The sequence below is a fragment of the Nannobrachium achirus genome, assembly GCF_963921795.1.
Source record: "Nannobrachium achirus genome assembly, chromosome: 2".
Lineage (NCBI taxonomy): Eukaryota > Metazoa > Chordata > Actinopteri > Myctophiformes > Myctophidae > Nannobrachium > Nannobrachium achirus.
The window spans coordinates 62,633,812-62,648,222 of NC_137811.1; the positions used below are offsets into that span (position 1 = coordinate 62,633,812).

At 41.7% G+C, this 14,411-nt stretch overlaps 1 protein-coding gene across 2 annotated transcripts; it reads right to left on the reverse strand.

Annotated features, from left to right (window-relative positions):
- Positions 1-390: 390 nt before the first annotated feature.
- On the reverse strand, positions 391-13,995 carry plekhg6 (pleckstrin homology domain containing, family G (with RhoGef domain) member 6). 2 transcript variants are annotated; one of them, XM_080720599.1, is made up of 14 exons: positions 13,376-13,995; positions 12,630-12,764; positions 11,805-11,942; positions 11,427-11,522; positions 11,270-11,320; positions 10,805-10,954; positions 10,211-10,321; positions 9,268-9,417; positions 8,006-8,140; positions 7,339-7,458; positions 7,039-7,174; positions 6,477-6,592; positions 4,664-6,240; positions 391-1,360 (listed from the first exon to the last, which is right to left on the reverse strand). In XM_080720599.1, the coding sequence occupies exons 1-14, from the start codon at positions 13,628-13,630 to the stop codon at positions 1,162-1,164; spliced, it is 3,369 nt and encodes a 1,122-aa protein (XP_080576725.1). In that variant the 5' UTR covers positions 13,631-13,995; the 3' UTR covers positions 391-1,161. The 2 variants fall into 2 exon arrangements, with proteins under 2 accessions (XP_080576725.1, XP_080576726.1); XM_080720600.1 differs by lacking the exon at positions 9,268-9,417.
- Between the last annotated feature and the right edge of the window lie 416 nt (positions 13,996-14,411).

The following is a 14,411-nucleotide window of genomic DNA, read 5'->3' on the forward strand; positions in this document are numbered from 1 at the left end:
CCAACGGGTCAGTTTATTATAAATAATATATGTACTATATATTCATCATCAATGCATTCAATAGAATGTGTGCTCAAGTTTGCCTGTGAATAACTGAATCCATGTCTTCTTCTGTGCAGAAGAAAAGGATCATGCAATACCCTGCACTGGAGTCTATTGTTCACTCCATCTCAAATGAAAAAGAAGAGAAAGAACGGAACAAGGTTAAACAAGACAGAATCTGAACCGTTACAGCCAAATGCCACAACACTGTTGAATAAAGTGAACCTAAACTCGTATTGCCTGCAAAAACCTTTATAGATGTACAGCACATATTTGTATAAATTGTAAACAGACCCAGCAGACATTTGTAGCAATATGCATGCTCTTGTATTTAGAAAGAATACATGACATTATTTGTATATCTGTATGATTCCAATGTAACCTTTTTCTTCCGGCAGTTTATGTGTGTGTGTGTGTGTGTGTGTGTGTATATGTGTTCTGTATAGCCTGTAGTAGGCTGTATTTCTTTTGAATATGATGATAATAAAAAATATATATGCACAGTTTTAAAGCTGCTTTTCATTATTATATACAATTTCTAAGTGAAATGAATAAGACAAAAGTGAAATTATTATTCATATAAATAAAAACTCAAATGAATAAGCTCATGATATTTACACAAGTCACGACTTTAAGAATATTGGCATTTCATAAAAAAAGTAATAAAAAAGAATGTTACATAATTCGACATGGTGATGCATATTTACAAAGGCAGTGTTAGCCTATATATTGGAATTAGAGATCTTTATATGCAGAAGCAGCCTAGGCCCAGCCTACTTTGCAAGATACAAATTAAAAAATAGCAAGTAGCAGATCTAATCTCAAAACGGGGTCGAGAGGTTTCTGCCCGACAGCGATCTGACAATGAGGCACATTAAACCTGGGCAGAGGAGTACTACTCCTACTGTATACATCAAGCTCACACATTTACAGTATCTTTGGCACAGTGTAGACTTATAACTGTCTTAGGAGTTAGTCAGTTGCATTACAGTGTGTATCTCGGAACACATACTTGAATCCACTGTGGGTGCACAGGTCTTTATTACCTGTTTTTACACTCCCGCGCAGGTTGGTGCCCTTGCAAAAGAGTTCCCATTTGTCTCTGTAGCCTCATCAGAACTAGACTTGGCTAACCTCTCCTTCCTCTTGCTCTGTGAATCTTTTCATGTCCCATGCGGTCAGAGTTCTGCTGATGCCCTCCATCAGCCCCTCACCTCCTCCGATGGGGTAATCCCCAGGGTTCAGGTGATCCATGACCTCTTCATCATCAAAGCACCACCCTGACCAGTCCACATTTACGCCGTCGGCAAAGACAGAGCTACAGAAGGAGGGAGGAGATGGGAATGAAAGATATTTATTTAGATATTTATTCAAACAATGGTTGAATATATCGTCACTGTCGGGCAGACAGATAAACCTCTTATCACGCTATTCTAACTTTTTGTGTTTTTTCAAAAATGAATACCCTACTACTTGATCATACTCGTATCAAAAGTAGCAGATCAAACAAGCTCGGAACGCGGTGTGAGACGGTGCGTTTTAAGCTTATAGATCAGCTCATTTTGATACTTTTGTCAGTTCTGGACATAATGAGGTTTCCACCCAACATAGAAGATATATAAAGGCAAAAGGGGAACGATTCTGCTCACTCTCTGAAACTGTCAAAATAAATAATCTTTATTTCAAAATAATGTTTCAGTCCTTAGATCTTCCAGGGACCAAAGCTTTGTTTTGTAATATTTATATGCCTACAAGTTTCTGTCAGGGCGCAGGATATTTTCCTTGCACCTGGACCTTACTTTTGTCCTATATAAATGCAAGATAAAAAAAGACTGACAAGCAAAGACAATTGAAATACAGGCAGTCTAGACTAAACGTTCACAGGATGTAAATCTCTACTGAAACAAGATTCTTCGAAAGATTTGAAAAGGAAATAATCATAAGGAAAGTGAGACAGAGAATAAATACTGAACTCTATATATTTAATACTGTATTTAAGCGAAGGAGTCACAATAAACTATGCAATATGACTATTGTAGTATATGTGTACTATGGGTGTATAACGATATAGTAACTGAATCAAAAAAACTTTTTAATTTGCAACGATCTACTATATCGATATGCAAACAGCAAAATATCGTGCCGTTTGGCTTTGTATCGTATCGTAGTTTTACAATGCAAATAATTGTTTTCGAATAGTTTTGCAATGCAAATAATCGATTGTATGGATACATAAGTACTTGTGCCTTGTATTTAGCAATTTTAAGAAGAAAATGAAAAAGAGGGGTCTAATTACTTTTCCATTCCACTCTTGGTCTATCGATAAATGTGTGAAATCTCTGGGTTCATGTCAAGGTGTGGGTTTGTCCATATGTGTTGAAATACAATGTCCTCTAGAGAATCACAGTGTTTAGTTATTTATATCCATAATAATATTTTCCCTTAAAAAACTGCACTATTGACACATTTCACACATTTCTTTGCTAAATAGTTACTATATCGATTTTAAATCATTGAATTGAATCGTATCGCATCGCCAACCATGTATTGTGATGCGTATTGTATCGCTATTAAATGTATCGTTACACCCCTAATGTGTACCATTACGTCTGATATGACTTAACAGGTGAGCTGACCCAATAAAATGGTAATAAAATACACACAACCAGATAGAATAATTGGTGGATCCAAAAATACCCAATGACTTCAAATAGCATCCGTTTACAATTATTTTGAGAAAGTGGTAACATTTCGAGCCAAACAGACTCTTCCTCAGACCTTCCTACAGTCTGACTTCAGCTTGGCTCAGACTGTTACCTCTTTTGCAAATTAAAAATGCTTTTAAGAGGAGCTCTTGTGTGTGGATATTTCTGCTTCTAAACATGGTACTACCCTGACCAAAACGTTATACACTTTGGTTTCAGAGGATGATTTTGTGTTAAATGACCTAAATAGTTATTTCAAAGCCTTGCCCACAGACATCATTGTCTGGGAGGAACATGCGTACATACATTGCAGTAAGTAATGTGTTGTCTAAAATATGTTTGTAAGATAACAAATGTTACATGAAGAAAGAGCAAGTGTATTAAGCATCACGTTGGTTCTGTGTGATTGTTCAGAAAATAGCCTACTACAGTATATATGTTTTGTGCTATACCTGGATGTGCCAATATGTTCTCAAATAAACAAAGACAAAACTGAAGTAGGAATGATTAAAAAGCTATACTCAGCTTCAATCAGTAATCTTAAAAAACAGCACCAACAGTCATGTTGGTGCAGTCATGGACTCAGGCCTGAATTTCAACACCCACAATTACAAAGTCAGCCTACTATCACCTTAAGAATATAAACATTAATAACAATAGCCTATAGCTATGAAGGATTAAAGGACTTGTTGCAAGAAAAATTGCAAAAAAAACTTTTCCATGTATTTGTCTTCATTAGACTTGACAACTATAATATAATGGTGTCTTCACAGGTCTCCCTAAAGAAATCTATCAGACCGCTGCAGTTGATTCAGAACGCTGCTGCTTAATAGGAAAGTGGATTAATCACTCCAGTTCTCACATCTTTACACTAGCTTCCTTTATGTCTATTTTCTATATTATTAAATTCTAATAACTATTTTTATTACATTTAAATGACCGTGTAGTGTGTTTCTTTGGCACTGTGTTAATGCTTTTAATGTTTTGAGTACATCCCTTTAATTGCCTTGTTAAAATATGCTATACAAATAAACATATCTGTTTCAGTGATCAAAGCATGCACATGCTGCACTGTACTTAAATATTAAATATAACATTAGATGTTGAATTGATCACATTAATCATTTTTACTTTAATTAGAAAGTTATATTCCTCATTTATGTGACCTTGTGTATGGATATCATATAATACAGTTCTGTGTTTTTAATAACTTTGCAGTAGTAGAGCATAGCAAAATGTTGCCCACGTGCATTGCCTTATTTATGTTTTATAATATATAATTCAAATACTAAAATACCCTTATCTAAAATATCTGAAAAATGCAACAAAATGTCTAGCTGTCAATCCAGAACATACAGTATCATGAAGTTGTATTAACAAGTGCTACCAATGGCAACACATGTTTTTAATAATAGTTATGTAGAGAATTAGAGATCAGAGTTGAAAAAATATATATATATTTTTTTAAATACATAGAGCATTTAACTAACCAAACCCCAATTTAATGTCTGTGATCCACAATTATTCACTACACGATTTAATGTAAAATAATAATCTAAACCTAAGCAATATCTAAAAATATGCTTGCTGTGTCATTATAAACTATACAGTATTTCCATTGCATGTCTCATTTTGTATTAAGATTCAAATCGAGATTCGAGAATCTGATTAGGCCTAGATGTAGGCAGTGCCACCAAGATAGAAACTATTAATTTCCATTCCAACAGCCATTGTCCACCCACGAATACTGTAACTCATTGCAAAAGACAAGATTCTACAGCTGATAACTGTTTTGTTCTACCAAAAATAAATGCATACACAGCTGAAACATTATCCACTAAATTCATATTCATTATTTGTCTTTAGAATAGAATAGAATAGAATAGAATAGAATAGAAGCCTCTCCTCCTCCTTACCTGCTCTTCCTCTCATCTTCATCTCCGTCCACCAGCTGCTCCCTCCATCCTTTACTCACGGTGGGAGCTCTGCATCTCATGACCTCCACCTCCTCCCACTCTGTATCCCGGTCTCCTTCACTGATGGGAGACTGTGACGGAGTGGTGGAGTAAGAAGGGGACGGAGGCAGATTCCACGCTTTGAGGTTGGCGTGCAGCTTCCCGTTAGTTTGGCCCCTCTCTTTGGCTCGTTCCAGAAAGCCCACCAGAGTGGAGGAGCGTGCCCGTGGATCCAAACCTAGGGCAGAATAAGGAGGGGCGTCCATTCTTGGCAGACTGCTCTTACGAGACTCCTGACGAGGTCCCTGTCCACCGTGAGTGACCAGGTCTGGAATGGAGGAGCTCCTCTGAGCCTTTAATTTGGGCCTTCTTGTTTGTGAGTTTTGCTCGCGCACCTCATTGGGCTGCTCAGGCTCAGAACGGTTCTGGAGGTCCGGGGAAACCCTGTCACCGACCGCGTCCCACAGGTTCAGCTGCTTCAAGGATCCCAGCTTGAGCACCAGGTGGGAGTCTGTGTTCTGGCCAGAGGAAGAAACCGATCTTTGTCCCTTGTGCTTTTGGTTGCAATCTGAGTCCGAGTTGGAGGAAGAGTTGGTGTGAGCAGACCAGACGCTTGCTCCTGACCCTCTCAACTGCTGCTGCTGGCCGTACATCTGAGGAAGAGCACCGTGGTGGCTGCTGATTGGTCTCCTCCGCCGTAATTTAGGAGACCTCAGGTTGCTCGAGAAGCTCCATGAGTCCGACAGGGGAGCCTCGCCCGCAGAATGGCCGTGCCAAGAGTCTCTCCTGGGCCCCTGGTACGCTGGCCGTGACTCCGAGTGCCTCCGCAACGACCTCCCTCGAGCTCCTGCGGGGAACCCTCGAAACTCAGACTTCCTCGTAGAACTCAGTGTTTGGTGCTCTCTGTAAGGAGGAAGGGAAGTGCCAGCCTGGGGCAGTGGGTAGTCCACATCAGGGTACACTCCACCAATCAACAGAGAGTGCGGCCCGCTGGGTTTGCTTCTGAAAGGCTTTGCCGCATCTGTAGGCAGGACACCGTTGCTCAACTCAGAGGCTGATTGCCTGTTGTTGTGGTTCCAGGTCGCCCTCTCTTTTATCCCCCGAAATTCAACCACAAACTCGTCTTGCTCCCATTGTTGATCTCCTATCACCCCCAATTCTATCCATTCCCTGCCGTCCGTCTCTTGTCTTTTTTTGATGGCCCGGCGGGAGAAGGTCCCGTGCGCCGATTTGCGCTGAGTGTCGCTGAACCTGTGTTGCTGTCCAGATAACCCAGGACCATTGCTGGTGACCTTCGGCTCTGAGTGCCGGTACGTTGTGTCTGTCACTCTGGATGTCAACATCCCATTAACCGACTGCGCAAAAACTGGTTCTTCGATGAGGTTATCTACAAATGTTTCATTTCCAGATTTTTTAAGTGGGTTTTTAATTTGATCCTTATGAGCCATATTGGTTTTGGTAATGGTCTCAGATTGTTGGAGTTTCTGGCTGTCCATCTGTCTGTTGTTCTCTGTCTCTCTGAGTCCCTTCAGCGTCTCCTGTCAATTAACAAGACTCACAATTAAAATGACGGTACATAGACTTCAATGAATCTTTAATAAGCAGCCCAACCATGTCCCCTCTTTCATTTAGATTTGTATTAATGTGTTCGTTTGATATAATTAACGTAAATTGTTATTTCTGAGCTTGAGCGACAATAATGCCACTATAGCGAAATAAAAACAATTGGATAGCTGTCCCATCAGCAATGAGGGTAAGAATTGTCTGTGGTAACCTGTGCTTGGTGAATGGTGGAAACCCACGTGAGGGAGCTCTCTGGTGTGGCTGTAGAGAATATGTAGACATTCATGGCACAGCCAAGTTCACTGAGCTCCACGACAACGAAGGAACCTGAGAGAACCAAATGATGAGGTGGAGGAGAAAGCTGTATGTGCTCAGGATTATTATAAGACTGATCAAGTTCCAGGATGTTCAAGATAAACAGTAAATGGTGCATTTATATCGTCGTTGTCTGGTGAAAACCTTGTATGTCCAAAACCGTTTGTTTTATATTTATCATTTTTAAATGATTCAAACAAGCACCGATCTACAAGCACACAATGCCTCGCACCGCGAGGCGTTGTGTGCTTGTAGATCTGCTGTTTTCACTACTTTTGTGCAACAGCCTTGTGTGATGAAGCAGGGCTTTACTTCGTGGAAAAGCATACAAATTTAAAAGTTGGAGATACGAGGTTTCCACCCGACAACGACGATATAGTGCCTTTCTCCAAAACACTTTACAATGTGTTTTCATACAGTATGTATGATGAAGGTTAAATAAAAGAGCTTCAACTTACTGCCGTCTTTGAGTGCTGAACAGTGACTTCTGTCCAAGGCCAAAGGAGGACGCACGACCTTCAGCCTCTCCGCCTTCTTCTGAACTTTGGTTATCAGGAGGACATCTGAGAAGAGTAGAGCCACCACCACCTCCAGCTACATGACGCCATGACGGAAATAATGAACACAGAAATATCAAAGAGATTTAAGGTGTTAATTCGTCCTCAATGTTTAGTACTGTATGTAGAAACAGGAACAGCAGTAAATAATCACATGTTATCTGATCTGGGAGTAATTAATCACATTAATTGAGTACACACCTTACTGTCCTTCCTAGCACGGACCTTTAGGTTTTCCTCCAGGAGCAGTTTGCGTACAGTCCCAGGACCCACCCCTTTCATTGGGCCCGTTAAGTCAAACTGACAAAGCTCTCGGACATGCTGTGAAATGATGAAAATCATTGAGAATTTTCATTGACAATGTGACATGTCAAACATCAACGATAAAATAATAATGATCATTGGTGCAACATGTTGGAATGATTATTTGCCCATTTTCTCATTATTATTTGTGCTTTCTTTCATCTTCAGTCGTGCCTGGCTGTCATTAGTTGAGTGGTTACGATGCCTGCCATCAGATATACTGTACACATACCTGTACTCTGAGTGTGTGTGTGTGTGTGCGTGCGTGCGTGCGTGCGTGCGTGCGTGTGTGTGTCCATGGCTAATATCACAAACCACTGGGCCAATCAGTGCCAGATTAATTGTGCACACAGCCAGTTCTTTAGATATGGTGGGTTCTTTATGTGTGAATATTTTATATATCTCAGATCCAGCATCCCTGTTTGGGTAACACTGACGTCATAAATATGATTATCCAAAGGTTTATGAGACAAAGTGTAAATTAAGCCATGACCTTAACACCGGATCTCATCAATGCTCCTCTCATGTTCTCACCCCCCATCCCGGACTTCCTGAGATGTCTTACCTTGTCAATTTCCTCATTTATCCCTTCCACCACATATCCCTCCACTCTCTGGGCAGAAATAGAGAGAGCCAGCTCTTCATCTTTCAGCCTCATGTAGTCATTGATGCTCTCCAGAAAACCATTAACACTGGACAACTGGAGGATAGACAAAGGAAGACGTGTCATCAGTCTTAAACCTCTGGGAACTACTGATCGATCAAGTTAATGCGGGTCTTTTTTTCCAGTGAACCTGCTTTTTATGAACCTTTACATAACAGAAAAGTGAAGCTTTTGGTCATGCTTCATTTGACATCACAATATATAATTAAATGGTAAGACGGAATGCATTCCCCAGTGGATTCCTCGCGACTCGCGTCAGTGCAACCACACTTGCAATTTCCCAGAATTTCTAGTTTATTGTTGTTTTTATTTGGTTTATTCGTACATTTGCACAGTACCTGTTCTCTTCCCTATGGGCTTTACCCGTCCTAACTGGGTAAATACTAGGGATGCGGTATCGGTACTCGTGGTATCGGTACTCGCCCCGATACCGGCCTATTTTGCGGTATCGGTACTCGCCAGATACTGCTCACAAAGCGCCCGAGTACCCTGTGTGTTCCGCCACTTCACCTTTCTCTCTCTCTGTTAAAGTATCAAATGTAAAAATACAAAATGTTTGAGCATAGCAGATCTAGAAGAACATGCACAGTACATGGGCTAAACCTGAAAAAAAAAAAAGTGAAATGTGTGCCATGTTTTGGGAAAGCAATGCAATTTAATGTGTTATATACAGCCAAAAGTGAGGAACATCTGATAAAAAAAAAGAAAAAAAGGTAATTTAAAGACATTTTGTATTATTAATTGTACTCGGATCGGTACTCGGTATCGGCGAGTACTCAAAATGAAGTACTCGTACTTGTACTCGGTCAGCAAAAAAGTGGTATCGGGACATCCCTAGTAAATACTACATTCTGCATCTCGGTTACGAAAAGACCAGACTACGATTGGCCAGAGCTCGTTGCCTAGTCAACAACTTGGCCACGCCTCCACATGAGTGGACCACGTGGGTTTCTTTTCGTAACCGAGATGCAGCGTCCTAACTGAAGCAGGGGACCAACTCCAGATCAAAGGCTTGCATATTGTATGCCCTGGCACTAAGTGCCTAACAATGTACTGTATGTAATTTGGTGAGGGAGGGAAACCCATATGAACACATGGAGAACATGCAACAACACTGAGAACAACGTGCAGTCATGATCGGACCCGGGACACTGTTCTCTCACCATGTGTCGTATTTTGTGTTGTACGTGCGGGTCCTGGGTGGTTTTGAGCACAGCCTTCAACAGCAGAGGGTACTTTGTGATCCTCTGGTGGGGCTTGGCCTGCATGTCTCCCACGCGCATCCGCTCACACTGAGGGTGTGTCTCCACCCACTGAGGACAATGACATAAGCATTAAGTCTAGAAAAAAAGTCCCATCTGATTTTCAGTGGAAGCAGCTACCTTAGATATTAATTTGTTAATTAATTCATTAATTCAGTCAGTCAGTCTATTCTTAGTCAGTCATTAGGCCAGTCATTCATGCATTGCAAATTAAATCCACCATTCAAAAATACTGTTTGAAAGAATGACACCTGTTCTGTTGCACCTGTGACAGCTGTTAAACAAAAGATAATTATTCATGGTTGTCAAAGTGACACCACCATAAGGTGCTAGCCTACATATTTGATATGCTAGACAATGTACTTCAGCTCATGATTCAAGAGCTTGCCAGTGGCTCTTTCTAATCATAAATCCAGATGAGAGAAAGATTAAGCCTTTAAAGAAACACCCAGTTCCAGTGATTCAAAGAAAGAAAGGAAGTCTTGCAGGGACACTTAACTGTCAGCGCATACATTTTTGCCGATGTTACAGAAATTAACGCCTTACGTTTACGAGAGCAGGCTGAGTCATTATGAGAGAATGTTGGTGTGACAAGTAAGCTGTCCTTGCAGGGACTGACTGACTGAATGACTAATAACCCACAGGTTATGAAAACAGTGCAAAACCACATCATAAACAACAATAACACCATGGGCTAGGCATTTCCCTTTGTTCTCAGCTGTGGAGCGTAATGTGGCTACGGCCTGTGTCAGGCCGTATTAAGTATTGTCTGGACTCATGCACATAAAGTTGAATATGTTTTTCTTTGAGTGTATGTGCACTGCAGGTTGAGTGTATATAATACCTGGACGTATGTAAAGAAGTGAGGGTTTGTATCCATCTCTCTTCGTGTAAACTCTAGAGTGTCCTCCTCCTCCCAACAATATGGCAAATAGGAAGAGAAGCGTTTGTGGAACTAGAGGAAAAGCAGAGGAAGAGAATTGAAGAACAGAAGCAGATAAAATTACAGGAAGCGTGGTTTAGTTTAGGTTAAAGGAAACATTGAAATCAAAAGATAAAACAGACAACAGAACAAATGACACTCTTAGTAACATCTAACACAGCTTGCTTTTACTTGCAGAAACCCAACTTCTAGGTTGGTTTTGTAATTTGTGCAGGACAAACTTTTAACAACTGTTTTATTAAAGCAACGTTTCGGTCAATAGACCTTCATCAAGCTTGATGAAGGTCCGAAAACGTTGCTTTGATAAATATCTTGAACCTGCAAGTGGCAGTGGGTGGGCTAGTCTTTTCAAGATTCCCACTTCTAATGCTTTATTGCCTAGGCACCTGCAACAGAGGAACTGAGTGTGCGAAAGTCTCTCTTCACAACAACTAACTGTTACCAGATGTAACTTGCATTCTATTCTATTCATAACATCTAACAACTGACTATTACCTGAAGACACCCAGCTTCTAACCTCAGGGGGTCGAAGGGTCTCCCAGTCTTCCGAACTTCCCTTAGCATGGGATACATCACTTCCTGCCAGAACAGGCGGTGGGCACTGAGAATGGAGGGGAGGTTGGAGAAGAGAAGCTCAGGTGTCACCTGACAGAAGAACAGAGAAGGAAACTGATTTAAAAATGTACTACTGTACTCTCTAGCTTTGGGTGACATTTTCCGCATTCTCAGCGGAAAATTTAAATCAAAATGACTGTTGATGTTATTGTTCTTGAGCTCAATGTTCCACAGCTATCTGCGTGCTTGGTTACAACGGATGTTCTCAGCGTGTTAGAATGTAGAGCAGTGGAAAGTAAGACTGCGGGTTTGTAGAGTAAAACGGCTGCTGTGTGAATATGATTGTCCATGTTTTGAGAGCCTTTTAGAACAAAGCAGAGCTCCTGCCTGCTCCTGCATACTGACCTCCAGGAGAAATCCATGCTGATGCAAGTTGACCAGGGCAGCAATAACCAACTGAAAGAGACAAAAACTTTTAAGTAATGTAAAAAATATATATTTTCCACCCAATGTAATATAGGAGGATGCCGTGTGGTCGGGCTCTGAATGACTGTCTTCTTACATCTTTGATGACTGTGAGCTTGTTGATGTAGGTGAGCTCAGTATGGACAAACTCCCATAGCGCCTCCTGCTGGTGTCTCTGCGTCTTAGACATTGTCTGGCCACAAGAAGAGAAGAGGACAATCATGCATACAGAAAGCACAAAACTCACAGACAGACGAGGCAATAATGTAGTGGTTAAGACATCTTAGAAAGCGTGTGATCATGAAACCATGGTGTAATTAAGAAGTGGAACTGAAATAGACTATGCTGTAATTTATCGTTGTTATTACGCTGTATTCCAAGAACACACTGATACAGTATGAGTGCTTAATGAATACATTAATACATAATGGTGTGGGGGGCTCCTTAGGCATAGGTTTTGGTAGATTTGCTGTACCGAATGGGAGTGCACGAGTTCAGTCCAGCTTTTTTCCAACGTGGTTCCAAGAAGCTTCTCTTCCCATCTCCACCTCAGATCCACCGGCACGGGGAAGGCCTGCAGTGACTGCTTCAACAGGTCCAACTGACCCCGGTTCTGATGGGTGCAGAGACACACAGAGGGACGAACAGAATGAGAGGGAAAGAGAAAACAAGGGAGCAATAGAATGAAAGAAACACACCGAAGAAGAACATGAGACAGAAGGGAGATGGAGAGAATGATACAGGTAGGTTGAAACGAGGGGTGGAAACAGAAAAGCAGGATGGAGAAAGGGAAGGAGGGAAGAATGCAGAGAGAACAATATATTAGCAAAAAACAGTAACGACGGGGGGGAATCATACCGTATCCTCAGTATGAATGTAACTCTTATTCTGAGGACATTGAGTTGATTAAAAAGTGGGAAAAGAAGAAGAATGTTTTATCTGCAGACAGACATGCATACTCCCTTTTGAACAGAGATAAACAAGAGATCTTTCACAGAACAGGAGCTCTCTGATTGTTCAAGGCCTCTTCGGAGAAAGAGTGCATTCTCAAGTTATTGAGATTGAATTAGAACTCAAGGATTTTGACGTGTATGTCTGTTGCTCAGTACAGCCAAGACAGGGGTTGTGTCAACTCGTGTGAGCTAGAGGCCAGGTCTGTCTGTATCTGTGCATCAATAGTTTTGTGTCAGTCAGTATGTATTCACATAATAGTTGTGTCAGTCAGTATGTGTTCAGATAGTTGCTGTGTCAATCAGTGTGCATTCAGACAGTGTAGGAGGACGTCATGTGAACAGTATACCTCAGGCGTAGGGTTCTTCTCAGACACTCCCTGGCTGAACAGAACCTGCCTCAGCGCGCCTCTGGGTTTGACTCCTGCCGATGCTGCCTTGCTCACAGTCGCTAGATCTGTCACCACCTTCTGCCTTGTTCGCCTCTGGAGAATTGGAATGTGCACGCATACAGGCAAGATCAAAAGAAGTCGCACACATCCAAAAATCCTTTTGACAAATATTGATGGCAGCTACAGTAGATAAGGCACTTAGGTCCCATTAGCTACCAATAGAACTCATAAGTGGCCAAAAATAGATCAGTACATCTAATTGGTGGCAGGCTGACACACACACACACACACACACACACACACACACACACACACACACACACACACACACACACACACACACACACACACACAATACATATGCACCACAACCTTTGCTAGTCAGTTACATAAATGTTTCGTGGAATTGTTGCTGTTCCAAGCTGTCAATCTGTTCCAGTGTTATATAAAAGTTTCATAATTCAATAATTGCTGTACCAAACTGTCAGTCAGAGACTCTGAGTCTCTTTTAGAAGTTGCTGCTCTACACTTTTCACTCACGCACGCACCCACCCACCCACCCACCCACCCACACACACACACACACACACACACACACACACACACACACACACACACACACACACACACACACACACACACACACACACACACACACACACACACACACACACACACACACACACACACACACAACCACTTGCCTGGTATCCCAAAGTATTGAACCTGTGTTGGTTTGCTGACCCCTTGCGGTGGACGAGAGTCTCTGCAGGCGGGGCTGTGCCATCTGCAGGGTGCTCGGTCTCTTTGGTTTCGGTTTCTCTCTGCCTCTCCCCCGCCACCCAAGCGTCTCTCCAAGGCACTGGTTCATCCACTGCCGTTTCATTTTCCCCGCCATTGTTTACATACGGTGCTCTATAATAGGAGAGGCTGAGGATAAACAAACTAGGGTTACTCATTGCCTAATAAGAGAATAGGAAGTTAAAGGGCACATTCCATCGATAATCCCTCTGCAGCTATGGTGCTGTTATTTTGTACAGTATACAAGCTATTACTGCAGCCACTTTATACACCTGGCATTCATTGCACTGGCCTAATGATGTCAGCATGCCACTCTGTTTATACTATCCATTGACAGAGAGATTTATTTGTAATTTATTCATCTTTGAGTTTGACTATAAGCTAAGCCTATAAGCTATATATAGACATTAACCCTACAGAAGGCTATGTTTTTGGTATTTATCAAAGCTTCCCAAACATTTCATTGACACTCAGCATTGATGACTAGGTCTATATTTGGCTGTATTTTGCACTTGATAAATAAAGACTTGAACTTTGACCCGGGTAACAGTCAGACTTGTCAGAGAGGTCTTGTTGACCTGTTCAAGCAACATGGTCAGTGAGTGGGGCTTTGGCAATGTTAAGTTCACTGATCAGCTCTAATCATTTGAATCTGATTGTTCAATATGATTTGTCAAGAGCTAGGAGTTACTTAGCCACACAGCATATATAGCCTACAGGTATTGCCTAGTTTTTCGAATTTAGTATGAAAACCTGCAGATCATGTCCTTCTGTCTGTCCGTGCGTCACGCCTCTTGTCACGCTCCATCAGGCACGGGGGGCAGCTGCCCAGCCCCATCACGCGGACCCCCCGGACCCATCAGTGAAACCGGCAAACACTCAAAAACAAAGGTGAAACACAATTTGCATAGTGGTCGCAACCTTAGCCATTGAGTCCTG